A 17,997-nucleotide genomic window follows, 5' to 3' on the forward strand; every position below is an offset into this window, starting at 1 on the left:
TGAGCAAGTGTGTATGCGTGTGGAGAGAGAGAGAGAGAAGGAATAAAATACATTTTTATACAGCAAAAGTATGTCAAGATTATATCCAATGCAGAGAAAGATTTAGGGAGCTTTGTGTCTAGATTGGCTGAAAACAAGATGTATAGTCTTCTTGAAATATGTGTTCTAATGACATAATTTTTCTTATCAAACACTCTCGCAGACACGCAAAAAAAAAAAAAAGGAATTCGAACAATTTTAATAGAGAACATCTTAATACAAGCCAACCCATCAAACAATCGCGACATTCAAAGTTGTACTTGACATTACTTCATCAAAAGCATAAGCATAGCGATGCTAACCCCACTTCAAGGACTGCAGTTAGGGAAATAAAACCGAGGCGCATCAATTGCTGGTTGAAGTACAGCCACCATTCACAATCTTTCACTTCCCAATTTTATTGCACGGACCAATGTGTTTGTGGATAATATTGGATTTCAGAGAGATAATGACTGCAAATTGCAATAGGTTGGTAAGTAGTCACCATCATGGGCTGTCAATGGCCGAGAAGATAATACTAACTAAGAGGGGGTTCTGGCAGGGGCCACGACCGAGAGTGTCACGTGTCATTCATTATTCATTTTCTCTTTCTTTAATATTTACAAACAATTCTCTTTGTGCAGGGTCGAAGATAGATTTTTTTTTATATAGATTAAATGAAGTTTTTCTAAAATTACATGTAATGTTTTTTAAAAATTTGAGGAGTGATCATGGCTCTTTTATATATATAAGGAAGTCATGAATAAGTTGCAATGGCAGTCATTATTTAGTTTTCTTATATATATATATAAAAGAAAACTAAATAATGACTGCCATTGCAACTTATTCATGAGGATCCTTTGACACTTTTTATAATCGGTCATATATACATAAACTGTGTTGAAAACAGTACCATAAACTACTGCTAATGCCCTTGTGGCCATATTCTTTTGTGGTGGTGTCCTGACTTTTTAACATTCGGCAATGTCTACCAGCCAGCTGCCCTCATATATAATAATATTTTTTTTCCAATTGATAACTAAGGCTGCACATGAGCCGAGTCAAGCCCAAGCTTGGCCAGTTCGAGCTCAACTCAACATGAAAAACTCGGGCTTGAGCTCGGCTCGAACTCGAGTCGAGCACCTTATAGCAAGCTCAAGCTAGACTCAACTACACAAAGTTAAGCTCAAATTCAACTCTTTTAACTCATTTAACTTGTTTAGACATTAATTTTAGTAAGCATTAACTCATGTAACCTGTGAAAATTTGTTTTTACTTTTTATCCTAAAAATTAAAACCAGTGAACCAGTTTTGATATTATTATATAGAGTACCAGTTTGCGAATCGAGACGAGTATAAACAAGTCAAGTTCCTGAAACTCGACTTGTTTATAAACGAGTTCAGCAGGGGCTGAATTTTTTAGAGTTCTAGTCGAGCCCGAGTTGGCGCGGCTTGTTGTGCAGCCAATGATAAACGAATCTGGCTGAGCTGCAGACACACTTGGCCGCCAGACTGATTCTATTCAATACCCAAATTTCGATAACACTGATTGGCGGGATTTTATTTTTTGCATATCCAATGAGATTTAAGTTGGTTTTATACACTAATGCGTATTTAAAACTTTTTAACTTTATCAAAATCCTTTGTTACGAAGCTGACTTACTTGGTCTTGACCATGCGTATTTTAAACTTTTAATAACTTTTTCACAATCCTTTTTTGCCATGCTGACTTACTTGGGCTTGACTGTGAGTATTTTATACTTTTTTACTTTTTATAATCCTTTTTTACCAAGCGGCTTACTTGAGCTTGACCGGTTTGAGATATTTTCATTTTAAGGTCTCTTGTGTAAGATATATTGGGGTGCTTTAAATTGAGTTTTTTTAATTATTTCCTAAGTTGTTGGCACTTGATAAGTACTCAAACGGTCCGTGTCAACCAACTTATACGTCCATTGGGTTAAAATGGCTTAAATGGCCTTGTGTAAAAGAGAAATATTGGATGATTAATGAAGAAGAATTACATGCATGCATTTTTCAAATGAGAAAATATGACATATTTTGGTAATAACGAAAATGATCCTAAAAGTGGTAATGAAAGTAATGAATTCACACTCTTTAATGACAAATTTGATAAGAAAAGTGGCTTTAATTAAAAAATTGTCCAAATATGAAATTTTGCTGATATTTAAGTGCAAATTTAGTAAAAGTGATTTTTCATCCTCGGCCTTTAGGTCTAGGGCTACTTTGAGACCTAGGTAGGCCTACTTCTTCAACTTGAGTGTTGAGTATCGTACTATTTGCAGTTCAATAGAAAAACACTCACAAAAATCGAACAAAAATCGAACTAATGATACATCTCTTTCCCGCCTTTCAATCTGACCAGCTATGTTATCCCCTTTAAAGATCCTTAACCACAAATTTGAAAAAAAGGGTTTTATAAACCCCTAGATGGTCATTCTAAATCATTGCCATGAGGACAATTCTTTTCCTGTTTAACGCATTATTATTATTATTATTATTTGATAAGCAATTGTAGTGATAGTTAGACAACTACCAGTTTTTCCCAATTACCGCGTTTCGCAGTTGTTGAATCTTGGAGCTCTTTTAACTTGAAGCTCTCATGTATATTTGTTGAAGCATTTTTATATGTGAAAAAATAGCAACTTTGAGCTCAGATTTTCAAACTTTTCATTTACTCGCTTGAAGAAAGAAAAACCCTACATTAATGAACAGGCAGCAAACGATTGAAAACTTGAGCATTTTCTTGTTTTTTTTTTTGCCAAAAGTTAAGTTATCTCAAACTTTTTAGCGAAGGGGAAATCCCTTTTCACATATACACACCCATATATATATATATACTTGTGAGTTTTTGAAATTTTATAGGGACTTGACACCTGTCACAACAAGATAAAATTTGCTAGACAATTGTCTCTCTCTCTCTATATATATATATATATATATGTGTGTGTGTATAAACATGGCGGAAAAGATGAAAAGTCATACTAGATGGTAAAAATACCCATCACTTATATAGCCCACATTGGGTGGCTGTTATCTGGCCAGCCCATGGAATCCAATCCTTATATAAATATATGTGTGTATTTCGCATATTCACGAATGGTACTTGTCTATAGGAATGCAACAATGAGAGAGTCTACTCGAGTTACATATTGCTTGGCTTAAGCTTTACGAGTCCGAGCTCAACTCGATAAACCGAGTCCGAGTCCCAGCTCAAGATCAAGCTAGACTAGTTTAAGGTCGTGTCACTTGATTCAAATAATTTTTTAAATGACAATGAAAACTGCAAAAGGATGTTTAAAACTCAGAAAATAATAATGAGTTACCCCTGAAAGATAAACAAACATGGAAGACACCACCTGGGTCGAGTTTAAATTAATCGAGCTCATGTAACTCGAACTCAAACTCGAACTAGACTTGTTTATAATTTGCGGTTTAACTCAACCTCAACCTCAAGCTGACACATTTATTAAACAAGTTAAATGAGTCCAGCTTACGTGGGCAAGCACGATCTGTTGTATATGGCAGAGCTATTGTATACTATTCCCTTTCAAAAGAACCCCGTCCTTGAGAGCACCTCATCCATCTCTTTGTATTTAAATGGCCTCAAGCTATTATACTAGTTTTGCTTCGGGCCCTTACGGGCCCGGGACTGAGTGCTTCTGGAGCGGGCAGGTGACGCCTAAGGGCACAATTCCGAGTTCTTAGCGGATGGAGCACTTCCCCCGCACCAATGGGCTGCAACCCCTTGGGGTAAGCTATTATACTTAGTTACAATAGTAAGCGCAACCCCTTGGGGTAAGCTATTATACTTAGTTACAATAGTTCATGTAACTAATGTCCAAAAAGTGTTAAAGATAAGAATTTATTCCATGATTCATATGATAATGTTCATGCGTGTGATAGATTGACATGAGAATGGACAGAGTGTGTGCTGGCATGGTGCGAGCAACATGACATGACAGTTGATGATGATTTACAGAAATGAGTAACAGAAATTGCAGGCATTGGAAGTATGATTGGGCTTCAATAGCCATAAATAGCCTACTCAATTACTAAAGTGCCCACATGAAGAACATGCTATAATATTGTAGCCTAAGTAGTTTTCTCATCAATAAACCATCCTTTCCTTGCATGAAACAAGGAATAGTGAGAAGTTGTAAAAGAAAAGTTCTAAAGAATATGAGCACTGTGGTTTTGGATGGTTTATGGCTTGGGCTTCTTCTTCTTCTTCTTCTTTTTAGTTTTGTAGGTTCCCCTTTGAAAAGAGAAAGAGAGGGAGAGACTTGTTGTTCTCTCACTTTAAGCCACAAGAGAGATCGAAAGAGAAATTAAAAAGAGATTGAGAGGGAGTAAGCTTCATTACATGTTTGGGGTTTCCACTGCACTTTTCTCTTTGTTATATGAAGACTGGGATAAGACACTGGTGGGTTTGTTGTGAGAAGATCAAAGTACTCTCAAATCAGCTCAACATCTCTTCAAGGACTTCTGTAACACTTGAAGCAGAGGATCGTTTGCCAACAACAACAAACTGTTACTGTTACATGAACATGTACAAAAGAATGAGTTAGATTCATGAAACACTTATTTAAGTGTTCCATGAATTTGCGGCATTTTTTTGAAATACCTTTATGGGAGAGTAAGCATGTGTTACTGTTACTAAACGGGTTTTGACTTCAAAATAATACTGTTTGGGCAAAAGCTTTTCGAGTGGCTCTCTTGCATTGAAATTAGATTCTTCCAGAAGACTCCTCCTCCGTTAGCTGTATAAGTTGCCAAATGGGCCTTTTTCACTAATCATCTTCTTCCCAAAAGACATCTTCACATACTTTGCACATGTTCCTCCATTCTCTCCTTTTGGTACCAAGTCTTCTGTAGTAGGTAGCCTACTGCATTGTTGTGGAACGTCCTATCCATGGGGTAATGCGAATAAATGGCTGATATATAGCTCCATCATTATATAATGAAGTTTTTTTTCTTTTCCTTATCAATTCTTTAGGGAGGCATTTGATGCACAGGAATTACAGTACTGTTACAATAGAATCACATGACTACTCCCAACTATTATTCCGTAATCAAATCAGCAGAAGAAAACAACATTCTGGGGTCATTCTATCGATTTCTAAAAGTTTTCATGAATGAAATAGAAATAGCAAGTCATTGCTTTGAAATAAGTTTCAAAATGTGAACTTTTCTGCCATATAAATTTGACATAAAATTGGTAACTGAGATTTTTAGTTAATGGTCTGCTGAATTAGATGATTTCTGATTGACTGACCTTGTTCCACCTCATATAAGGATGCAAGCTATTAAGATCGTAAGCAGTAAGTACCTATCAGATCTTCAATAGCCAGAAATGAGAGAACAACGTATTATACCACATCCAGCAAGTTTGCCTTTCTCCCCAACTTGCTTGTCTTTTAAAGCATGTATGGACGGTCCCTATTCAATTGAGCATTTTATTTTTCAGTTATTCAAGGTGTTGCTTGTGTGTTTGGTCTCATATAAATTAATTACAGATGCCATGACAGATGTTGGCTTATTTCATGGATCTGTTCGGACTTGCTTCCACTTGGCCGAGTAACTTATTACCTTGTGAAACATTTTGGTCACATTGGCTTACAGGTTTAAGTAGAAAACAGAATTCCTTATTGTTTCTATTTTAAAAATCTACTTAAAATACTGACCAATTCTTTGTTAACTATCCATGTTTATTAGGGACGTTTATTTATTTATTTATTTCATTTGTGCCCGTTTTGCTCTTGTAAAAGCATTTGCTTTAAAACTTATAGAGAAAAGGCTGTAAAATCATGCGAGATTAGAGAGAGATGAACAATTGGGTAACGTTTTGAAATCTCAAGTGTGTTTCATTGACAAAATGGTATTCTAACGCAGAAGGAGCACTAGGGATGTACTCTAAACTGCCTTATGCCATTGATCGGGTATCATCAAATTTACTAAGCTTGTATAGAAGATGCCATCAGAATTCAGTGTCAATATTACATAATAACTGGTTGTTCACAAGGCCTTGTATAACAAAGCAAATGGCTCTATCAAATTTATATTGAACAAGTTTTATGATTCTGTTGCTTATAATAAAGTTATCATCTTGGAAGGTGGATATTGCTCTTACTTCTAGTCACCATATCAGCCCTATCATTTTCTCCTCCTTCTTCAGCTAATGGAATCTCTTCTGTGGCTTTCTTATCGACTGACTGGTCCATATGAACTTGCAGACTCTTTCTTGGTTTCTTTTCCTTCTTCTTTGATTATGCTTCACAACTTTCATCACTTTCTATTGCTTTTTGAGGGCTTCCTCAACTTTTCAAGTACCCATTCAATTGGCTATAGCTATTTTTTGTCGCTGTTTATTTCTCTCTCTCTCTCTCTTCTGTGTGTCTCTCTTAAGTCTCTCTCTCTCTCTCTCTCTCTCTCTCTCTGTGTGTGTGTGTGTGTGTGTGTGTGTGTGTGATGCATCCCTCTTCTGGATCTCTATATACTTAAGAGAGACACACAGAAGAGAGAGAGAGAGAGAGAGAGAGCTCTTTAATTTGATAGGCTGAATGAATACATGCAAATATTCAGATTTCTAATAATGAAATAGCTCTAGCCAACTGAATTACTGTGTCAAAGTCTAGGGTGCCTTCAAAAGCAATGTAAAATGATGAAAAACTACTAACTAAGCATAATCAAAGGGGAAGAGAAAAAGAAGAAATCTGCAAGTTATGGCATAGAAGAAAAATAACAACGTATATATAAGCCAGTCAGTTGAGAAGGAAGCCAGAGACGACATTCTAGAAGCTGAAGAAGAAAGAAAGGCTGACAGGACAGAGATGGTGACTAGGAGTAAGTACAATACCCACCATCCAAGATGATAAGTCTATTATAAGCAAATATAATCATAAAAATTAATTAAAATAAGGCGAATTCGACAGAACCATTCTTGATCTGTTATATCATTAATAAGGCCAATGTTATGATCAACTAATTATGCAATATGGGCAGTGAGTTCTGATAGTATCTTTTATCACAAGAAGCTAAGTTAGTTTGATGCATGATACCTAATCAATGGCATAAAGCAGTTTAGGGTACACCGCTATTGCTCTTTCTCATCAGAATACCATTATTTTCAATAAACACAGTTGATATTTCAGGATGTTGCCTCACTGTTCATCCTTTTCTCTAATCTCATGACATGCTTCCACAGCCTTTGCTCCTTAGGTTTGAAGACAAATGCTTGTATAAGAGCAAAATAGACATAAATTGAAAAATACAACTCATATAAAAGTGTCATGTGGATAGTTAACAAATTCATGAAGATGACTATTTTAAGTAAAATTTTTAAAATAAAAGTTATATATATATATATATATATATATATCCGACCAGCTTGCGCATATGAAAGGTAATCCACTTTCACTATCATTATTTTTACTGTTTCTATGTCAATCGTATTTAAGACAATGTCTTTATGATCAGTTCCTATTAGAACCGGTCATAAAATGGATGTTAGAGAATGAAATCGAAAAGGAAATTTTTCGTGAACCGACCGATCAATTAAATATGTACTTTTCAACTAAAATTATAAAAAAAAAAAAACATTCCGCATAAAAAAAATATATAATAAAATTATCAGGTACGAAGTCGTTCACTAATTTTTGTATGCAGATCCACGGCGCAAGCCCAAGGAATTGTAAGCAAAGTCTAAGGCCGCCGGCAGTCAGGACAAAGACCATGATGCCTAAAATTCACGCTTATCTTTTGGTCCACCTACAGGACTTTAAATTATTAGCAAAATATAATAACGATACTTTTTTCATTTTTCACGCGCATCTTTTATTTTAATGGAAAATACAGCAAAACGTTACTTGGGAAAAGCACCAAATGGATAAGTGGTGATAGCCCTGTATCTTGTCCGGTTGTCTATTACTTTCTATATATATAAATATATAAATAAATATATATATATATATATATATATATATATATATATATATATATATATATGCATGATGACAACATAATTACTTCGTTTGAATATTCAATAGTGAAAATCCAATCGCATTGACAAAAATGTATATTAAAAACTCTACATACTCTTTAATGGTACACATTACCATTATAAATGTAGTTTACATACTATATATTAAAGGCCTAGATGCTCACTCACCTAACTCTGAAATGAATGTTAAACATGAATGACTAACATGGACATAATAGAAGGAAGTAAGTGGATCAGTCAAGTAGCCGAGCTCTAAGAATAGATCACCAATGATGCTTCAAGACCACAGATGTTCGTAAATTGAGCTACCATTTATTTGCTGGATCGAAACGACCAAAACTGTAGCTAACAAATAAAACAAAAAACAGCCATGCAATGGAGAAAGAAAAATGGACTTTCATTTTTTTTTTCTTAACAAAGTCAAGAGAATGCTATGCCCGCACTAATTTAAAATGACAAAAACTCATTTTAATAGATAGGAAAAAAAAAATCCCAGAAAAAATAGATGATAGCATTATAGAAGGGGATCATCTAACATTATTGTAAATTAGAAATGTATAATGTTTTGGATTAGTTTGATACCAGAGTTTCCCAGTTCTCAAGTACCACCCAAATCCTTTAAAGTTGATGAAATATATAAGATTAGCTTGATTCGCTGAAGGAACTACTTACGTAATGAACTAAAGTTTTATTTTCCTTTAAAATACTTGGCTCATATGTATCATGAGAAATTGAATTATACACGTTCTAGTGTTGAGCGCGAAGAAGACCATAATACAGTCAATATTAGTTAGAGAGATTAAAGGAAAACTTTTCAAAAAGAACAACTAAAATTGAACATATAAAAAAAAATGCACATTCAACCTTTTCATGTAACTAAAAAACCATAGCTATACTTTTGTAAAGTCTATAAAAAACTTAAAATCATTTATGAAAATTAATTGTTTAATCAGTAAACATGAACCATTTTTAGCCTCTAAAAAAGTTCATACGTTTTTTTATGAAGAACTTTATATCATTAATAAAAAAAATATCATATAATTGTTTTGGATGTTAACAAAAAAACAAGTTATTTGAGTTTGATTAATCCTGTATTTACATTGTTTAGATATCATTAAGAAAAATAATCAAAACTGACGAACTTACAATTCTTTTTTTTAATGGTATTTTGGTCTTTAATCATATTGACCTAAGCTTGAAGTAATAGCCTAAGGTCTTTCTAAATGTCAGGTTGCAATTTTTATTATCACCAACGCTTTATGTACCTTTTTTAAAATTCCCCAAAACCATATCATGGTAATAAAGTCCCTTCTAAAAGTTAACTTAGTAGATTTCAGTTCGGGGAAAAAATGGATTTTTGGCACATAAAATGGAATAAATAGTTCCAATATGCATAACGCATTCGAAAATATACACCAAAACCCACATCAGAAATTTAAAAAAAAAAAAAAGATCACAGGAGTAGAAACCACAAAATTTATATAAATATGAAAAATATGCATGTCCTAATCAAGGACCGGCAGCAAAGCTGTCGCCACAGGTTGACATGAAGATTTTTGTGAATAAAACAAGCTACAGAGAAAAAAATAACGCAAGTTGGAAAAGTGGCCGTTACATGCTAAAGTTGAAAAAGACTCACAAAGATCTGATTGGCATCCATCCACATAGTCCACCAACCTCACAGCCAGCAGAACTCTTCCTGTCTTTTGTAAGCTTCTCAACTTACACCACCGAAAGGAAGATAATGTGCTGGTCGTGGACTCAGCGGGCCCAGCTCACCTGAAGTTTCAAACAGCTGGATTCACATCAGACGGGCACGAAGTTGCGCCCAAGCCCATCATGTAGCCCTCCAAAACAGATGGTTCAACAGGTGGTGCTTCTTGCTGGTTGCTACCACAGGTGCAGAGTAGGTGACATAAGGTAGAAAGTTGTAAAGAGCGTAAGAGGAGAAGATCACTGGTTCAATCTCAACCGTCCCATTCTTTAACTCCAAACAACAAACAAAACACATGGACCAAAGATCCAGGCTACCAATCAAACTAAGAGAACAAAAACCATGAGATACAGATCGTCTCGGATCTCAGTACTGAAGCAAATGGTCTCACCTTTAATGGCAGTAGCACAATGAAGCAAAATTGAGTGCAGCAATTGCATACTGGAGAGGGAAGAATGACAAGAAAATAATGAGGAAATTTTATGGAGAAAAGCAAAACTGAAATATGTCCTGCTGAACCTCCATCGAGTGGAGTGTCCAGACTTGAAATCTCAGAACTCTTATAGAGCAATAAGAGCAACAGAATGAGGTGGTGCTAAATAAGTTTTCCTTCAATATTGACCTGAATTTATTAACAATCAAAGACGAACTTGTACAATCTAGGACACTTTAAGATCTGTTCATTTTTTCATGTATACTCCAACTGCAGCCCTTCTCACTAGAAATAAAACAGTGCAAGGAGGGCCATACCTGAATAGAACTACAAGCCTGCGGGCAGGACACACATCTATGTATATATATATTTCTATGAAGAACAAAAATGGAAAAAAAAAAAAGAATTGTAATAGAATGTAAGATACAAATTAAAATTTCTCCTGCTAAATCTTGCCATATTCAACTCACTTCCGAGATTCGTGATCAGCTGGCCTCTTCTTTTCTCCAGGCACAAATCTCGGAAGTGTCAGCAGGGTATTCACTCTGCTGACACCCTCCAATGCCAGCCACTCATCTGTCTCCACTGAGACCCCCTCACCATGCTTGCTGTCTTTCCTTGACATGCTTCTTGCCAGCTTATCTTGGCTTCTGTGTGATGGCGAGCCTTTAACTCCCTTAATCTGGTGTGCTGGAGAACCTGGAACTCCAGATTCTAGGGTAACCTCATTGCTGGCACGAACAGTGGAAGATCGTTCAAAGACTGGACTTGATGGCAGTTCCCCTCCCTCAATCCTGGCATATTTTGAAGCCACTTCTACTGGCTCTGAAGCTGGTTCTCTTGGTTTTGTGTCCTCTTGAACTTTGGAATTCGACTTCAGGAAGAGACAGACAACAGCACAGTCATCAACTTTAGATGTGGGGTATTTGAGCCTCCATGCTCTGACTGCAGACTCAACCAGAGATCTTGCAGCTGAAGAGCGGGCAGGAGCTGAAGCCACAATGTCCACTACCTCCTTATTGGAGAGAACGTCCCATATCTATGAAAATACGCAATACATGATTATTGTAGCTCATAACCAAGAAAGGATTCTAACAGACACACAAGATACACAACTTTAACTTTAACATGTGCACACATGGCAGCGATCACAGAAGCCCAAACTTCACTAAAATCTGAAAACATTTCCAGGAACATGGGAATCCATGTTCACTTGCCAATCCAAACTGATGCAGCTACTTGACAGTACTTTGTCATGCAGATGCTTAAATGATTACAAAACATTATAAAATATCAGGATAAGGCTTAACTACTTTAATTTTCATTTTCAGACAACAGAAAACACTTACCCCATCGGTAGCTAACACAACAAATTCGTCTCTTTCAGTGAGACGACGGTAGAATACTTCAGGAACAGAGATCAACCCAAAATCCTTTAGACAAAAATCACCAAATGCTCTTGCCATTGCCAAACCAGGGGAATCGCTATAAGGAAGCCACACACGAGCCACTTCTGGCTCATCATGCAGAGCAAAGACCCGTCCTTTACATCTCCGGATCCTCTCTTCTTCTCCTGAAAAAATGCTACACAGTCAAAATTTTATCATGGTTGGGGGAGATAGCAGGAGAGAGGGCAAGAGGCACACACTTGGAAGGTTGGGCTTGAGGTCCACTGTCAACTGCACAGCAGTTAGACTGTCATCTTCATTCCTTGTGCCCAATACTGCCCTAGAATCACCAACATTGCCAATTACAAGATCTTGGCCCTGTATAAAATCAATTAGCACAGCGAGCACCATAAACCATCTCAACCATAAGATATCACATACGACTACACAAATAAACACAGGCAGGACCACATTCATTCTCTCAGACAAAAGTGCCAATGGAGATGCAAACACCACAGACAAATACAACAGGGGTGCAGACAGACATGTGCAGAGATAGTGCAAGTGCATGCATGTGATTGTGGAAATATTCATTCGCTCCTAAACAAAATGTACCAAGATCCAGAATGCAACTTGATCCAACACCAGAATGGCAAATTTTCAAGCCATACTATCAGCTGACCAACTTGAGCAGGCACGAACAGAAAATGAGGCAGACAAGTTGGCATATAATAGGCTAATTCAGTTTCTACTTAAAAGAGCTTTCTTGAACAACAAAGGCAATTAAGCCCTTGTGGAACAGAAACTATCATTCTGCTTATGGATCAGTACCATCATACTTAACATATAAAAAGCTTGGCCCCAAGCAAACCAAAACTAGCTTGCCAGTCCATGCAATAAAACTAAAAAATTCTCATAAATTAAAGTTTACCTGCTTGACCAACGTGACTGCTGTTGTTCCACTACAGAAACAATCAATGTCTGAGTGCAGTTTAAGCTCCTTATCCATCACCTTGAAGGCCTTAAGAAATGACTCTTTGAGTGTCATAAAGATGTCTGGAAGCTTCTCCATCTCACTAAGATCAGTAGATGACCTTGGTTCCTCATCCATGCACAGAGAAGATGTCTCATCTGATGTCACGCTACCTGCTCTACTAATGCCATCACATAGACTATCATCATTGCCAATGTTAACCTGCCAGTGTGCACTGAGCTTAAATGGAAGAGAATCCCTCACTCTCTTGGCAACAAGATGACCGAAAGGACCATGGCCATCAAAAACTCCACAAAAAACAGTATCTGTTCTGGAACCAAAATTCTGAAGGCAGCCACAAAATGAAAATCAGACAACTTGACATGCAAATAGAGATTATGCTTACATGAAGAGCAGACAATACTAACGCTCCCACAAGGACAACGTTCTACTCTCCGTGCGTTGTGTGTGTGAGAGAGAAAATAAGGGTGATGAAGAATTTCAGGCACTATTTTGTCACCAAAACCAATCCACGGCTACTCTATGATTTATTTTTATAGGAATAGGAGCTATCAGCTAGGTTTAATTGATTTAATTTATCTTAATTTTTTTTTCCATAAGAGAATCAGTTTATTTAAAAAAATTGTACAGGCATATACTGATTGCATTTGAAAACTGATTAAAAACTTATCGACCAAAGTATGGTCAGTGGTTATGCCCAAAAACAGGCAGTTTATTATAAAAGCTAGATGAATTTACACACGTCAGATTAAACACTTCATTAATGGAAGTAAGTAATAGGGTAGAATTCTCAACATCAAAGCTATCTAAATTATGCAAAAGAAAGAACATACCTCCCAAACGATCATAGCGTCCTGATTCAAGCCCTTTCTCCCTTGCTGGGTGAACAAAGAAGCAACTTTGCTTGCTTCATTCAGAAACATCCGCCCTGGTATCTTAAGCAGCTGCTCCTCCCTCTTAGAATCAAAAGATGGGCCTCGCATCCCATTCTTTTTCTTCACCTTCTTATTCCTAGGAGTGTATGGAGGATAAGAACCACCCCCATCTGTCGACAAGCAGGACCCCATTCTGAGGGCCCTGATGATATTCAGTATGCAATCCAGACCAACCACACTGGCGAAACTCGGGTTTCCTGAAGACGGATCCGTTGGTACCAGTTGTGATGTCCCCAAAGTTATTCCCTCAATGCTCAAGTTGTTTCTCTTATCACCGTAAGAAGCCGCTGATTTGAGCATGAAGCTGCTTCTTGCTCAGATTCCTCAAGAATAGTTGAAGGCCACGTGGGAGGTTTCCTTCCACTCCAACAGCATGAACGAACGAAACAGGTAAGTTGGTTCTGCAACCTCGATCTTGACCTTCTTTCTGCAAGGCCCAATAGAAAAATTAGAGAACTTTTCACTTGGTGACGGTGAGGAATAGTGATCGATCATATGCTTAACATGGATAACTAGAACCGTCCGAGTTATTCAATTCATCGCGCGCATAGTTCATGTATGAAGATTTAGGCAACACAATGTGAAAACAGGCCGGAATTATTAAATAAGACCAATTACACGGCACATTTCATTATGTGAAAAAACAGGCTCATGAGATCAACAAAATTTTGAAAGCTATATTTACAACCAGAAAGTTCACAGAGGCGGTGAACTAGACTGGTATTTGAAGTTTCAAGACTGTATATTTCAGCGGAAAACGAGTAAACAAGTACAATATAGAAGTAAAAACCGAAAAAAAAATAGAAAAATGGAAAATGCTCGGGAAACTATGGGAGGCAGAAGAAAAACAGCAGAAATTTCAAAGCTGATGACGGAAAGCTTTCGAAACGGTAAGGAATGGAATACGAAGATTGCAGCACGGAATCCTTTTCGGTCTATAAAGAGATCAATGTTTCAAAGAACATCAGAACAAAGAAGAAATATGTGAACGTAATCTTGTAGAAAACGAAATTAAGTCGAAACATGAAAAAGAAAAGAAAACTATAGATCTAAATGCAGAAAGGAAGATAAGAGGGATCCCTATAATTTCTCCTTTTCTGGATGGTTGGAAACTAAAAATTCGAAATACAAAATAAGGTGAAGATGACACAAAATCTCCTTCCATAAAATAAACGGAAAACATACATATTATGCAAAGAAAAGGAAGGAGGCTAGTTGAAGAAGAACATATTCTCGATAAATGGAGGATCATATCGAAGCTCTTCCCGGACATGATTCTTTTTTTTTCTTAAATCCATATTTTACAAGATTCTTGCCCTATATGAAATCGCAGATACAGAAAACAATAACGAAATGAGGTTTTAAATCTTTTTTGTTTTCTTCCTTTGATCTCCCCTGCTGTTTATAGTCAGGATAATATGAAGAACACCTAGACTCTACAGAATTCTCCAAGAAATTCTCATTTTCGACTAACATGCGAATGGAGCGAAAAAAATCCTCTTCGCTTCGCTGGTTTTCGAAATCCTCAATCCACTTCCTTCCAAGATTTATCTCTGGAAAAGAACCACTAGCCTCGACCGACACCAACAAAAACCAGAAAGAAACCGGAAAAAAAGACCGAGCATTTCCTTAAAAACTAAAAAACCTTCAATCCAAACCGAAACTTTCGATCAGACTGAAATAAAGAACGCACAATAAAATATAAAGAAACGACCTCTCTTTGCCAATCTTTTCCTTCTCTTTTCCCTCCTTTCGATCGTCACTTTCTACCAATCCATTCTCTCGCACGAATATTTTCTGGAAAGAGGAGCATGAACCAAACCTGATCCGATTCCCCGAGAAAAGACGAACAGAGAGAGGAAAGATCGATCAACGCGCAAAGACTTCCTCCTGTCTCTGTCTTTTCTTCCCCGTTTCTCTATCCCTTTCGTCTCACCTATCGACGTCTCCGAACCTTGGCTTCTCAGAAGCTCAAAAGGTGGGTAGAGAAGAGGAAGCCCTCCCTTAGTAGCACCGAGTCCTTGACCGCGACCGTTTCTATGCCTTCTTGATCTTTGACTCCATTACGCGATACCTCAATCCATCTCTATCGCCCTCTCTCTCTTTCCTCCTTTCCTCTCTCTCTCTCTCTCTCTCTCTCTGTTTCTTCGCCTTCTCTCTCTCTCGCTCTCTCTTCTTTCTGGTTTTCGTTTCCATTCTTCTTTCTTGGTTTTCTATTTGTGCTCCTCAAATTTTTCTTCTTTGTATCCTTTTTCTCCTGTTGACGTGGATGACCTTTGCTCTATCCAGAGCAGAAATTCTCGCTCGCCGAGTTTTTTGGCGATTAAGCGCGGGGTTCTGGTTTTGATGGAGTCAGGTTATGACAGCTGCGCCCTTCGTTTTGTCTCGGGAAAATATCGGCAAAAAAAAGAATCCAAAAGAATGCGGTTGGAAAATATCGGCAAATAGTCAGAATCGAAAAGAATGCAGTTTACTTTTATTTATTTCGTCTCATTTTAAAGTTAAAAACACGAAAAAATCGAAAAAAATATCAGTATATATTGAAGTTAGGCTCTTCATGGATGTCTCCAATTTAAGAGGCACTAGTATATAACAAATTAAATTATGTTTTACGTCTTTAATAGTAAAGAGAAAATCAAATAAATGTCTTTACGAGTAATTTTTAAACGAAATTTAATACAATTGAAATATCAAAACGTCAAAGATTTAAAATTAAATGTGAAAGATTTGCAATAAGAAAAGCAAATTTTAAATGGCAATTGACATGTGACGAGTGGGTCGTAAGAATAGAAAAATGAAAAGTGCGAGACTACGGCACAAATTTCAATTTTGGTGATTCTGTCGTCTAAATTTTGATTGGTGCTGTCCTCATACGGTCAGGATTGTTTTTTAAGTAAAATTTAAAAAAGCATATAAAAATCTTTGAACATGGGATTCCATGGAATCAAAAAAGTCAAAAAGTTTTGAGGTGGCTTTCTTCGTTAGCGTGTGGAAACTGCCCCTACTTTGTCGAAAAAAAAAAAATTAACTTTTTAAATTTATAATCCAATTGGACACTTCTTCTCTAGATCTTTTAGAAAAACTTATTTATGTAGATACCCCGATATAAAAAAAAAAAATTGTTCTTCAAAACTGATCACATTGCGAATCATGCTAATTTATATATATATATATATATATATATATATATATATATATATATATATATATATATAGAGAGAGAGAGAGAGAGAGAGAGAGAATACCGTGGTTCATTAAAATTTATAAGTTTGGTTCATAATTGGCTGATTGGTTGAGTTGGCTCAAGAATCACCAGAGTTAGCTCGGATCGATAAAAAAAGCTGACCACGGGTCAAAGTTGTACCGACTTGCCCTTGACTCGCCCCTTAGTCGATTCCAATTACCCTTAACTCAGCCTGAGTTGCCCCTGACTCGGCCTGACTCGACTATGACTCGCTCAATTTAGGTTATTTAAAACTCGACGGAGTTGACGAGTCAACCAATCAACTCGCTGACCCAACCCAATCATCTGCTATCTGGTGACCGAATCCGAGTCACAGGTTTGCCAATTATGATTTGCTTTCCTACGTTTTTCTCTTAAAGCATAGAAATAAGAATAGCTACAAAAATATGAAATGGCATTTTTTTCTCTAATGAAATAGCTGGAAGGATTCTTGTTGGAGTTATTTTTTAGGTAGGATGACCAAAGGGCACATGGCTCAAAAGGCCGAAAAGTGATAGGAAAATGCTAACGTCTTTTTGACTCATATTCTAAAGTTTGGCCGATATGGAGAAAAAAAAAACCCTAAAATGTGTGAACAAAAATCCCATCCACTTGACTGGAGAACTTAGACTTAGGACTTCAAATGCCAAATTTTCCCAGTTCTACAACTGTCAGTTGAAAAATATGTCTTTGTCCTGTCTTTCCCAACACAATGAATTCATGCTAAAGATTTCCTTATTTCTTAGTTAGAATGTTGAAGATAACAACATCCAAGAAAGTGTCTTTATTTTTTGCTTTCATTTCAAACATGGACATCGGAAAGGCAGTTCCTTCGGGGTTGTTTGGTAGTTTGATCATTACGTGAGTGTTACATAAACCTACCTTCAAGATTGTAATAGATTCATGAAACATTAGTGTTCATGAATCTACTTTGTTTGTTTTCTGAAATGTTCCATTTTCCAAACAACCCATTTTGGATCAAACATGGTGATCTAAAGTTTTATGCATGGGAATGATTGAGAACAATTTATATTTTCATGACCTTGAAAAATATTGATCGAGACAGAACATCTTCAGGTCCTGAAATTACATTAATGCCCTTGAGAATAATAAAGGCCATTTTTTATTCATTTTCCAATATATATATATATATATAAAAACATGTGCTGCTAGCTTGCTTCTATGGCTGACTTCTCCATTTTGAACACAAAAAAAGGAAAAAAACAGAAATCCTCTGAGAGAAATCCGATTTCATGAGTTGGAAAAGTAACA

The 17,997-nt window shown here is 36.5% G+C and overlaps 1 protein-coding gene across 1 annotated transcript; it reads right to left on the reverse strand.

Annotated features, from left to right (window-relative positions):
- Positions 1-10,342: 10,342 nt before the first annotated feature.
- LOC116250169 (probable protein phosphatase 2C 33) lies at positions 10,343-15,747 on the reverse strand. The gene is made up of 6 exons (XM_031623636.2): positions 15,325-15,747; positions 13,401-13,929; positions 12,505-12,891; positions 11,834-11,951; positions 11,535-11,758; positions 10,343-11,224 (listed from the first exon to the last, which is right to left on the reverse strand). Exons 2-6 carry the CDS (start codon positions 13,800-13,802, stop codon positions 10,652-10,654), a joined length of 1,704 nt encoding a protein of 567 aa, XP_031479496.1. The 5' UTR covers positions 13,803-13,929; positions 15,325-15,747; the 3' UTR covers positions 10,343-10,651.
- Positions 15,748-17,997: the final 2,250 nt, after the last annotated feature.

Source organism: Nymphaea colorata, chromosome 3, assembly GCF_008831285.2.
Source record: "Nymphaea colorata isolate Beijing-Zhang1983 chromosome 3, ASM883128v2, whole genome shotgun sequence".
Classification (NCBI taxonomy): Eukaryota; Viridiplantae; Streptophyta; class Magnoliopsida; order Nymphaeales; family Nymphaeaceae; genus Nymphaea; species Nymphaea colorata.

Excerpts from the sequence above, each read along its gene's own strand:
- LOC116250169 (XM_031623636.2), bottom strand. The coding sequence starts at position 13,802 with ATGCTCAAATCAGCGGCTTCTTACGGTGATAAGAGAAACAACTTGAGC. Across the intron at positions 12,892-13,400 it reads ACGCTATGATCGTTTGGGAG|AATTTTGGTTCCAGAACAGA; the intron begins GTATGTTCTTTC and ends GGCTGCCTTCAG. Across the intron at positions 11,952-12,504 it reads CAGTCACGTTGGTCAAGCAG|GGCCAAGATCTTGTAATTGG; the intron begins GTAAACTTTAAT and ends GATTTTATACAG.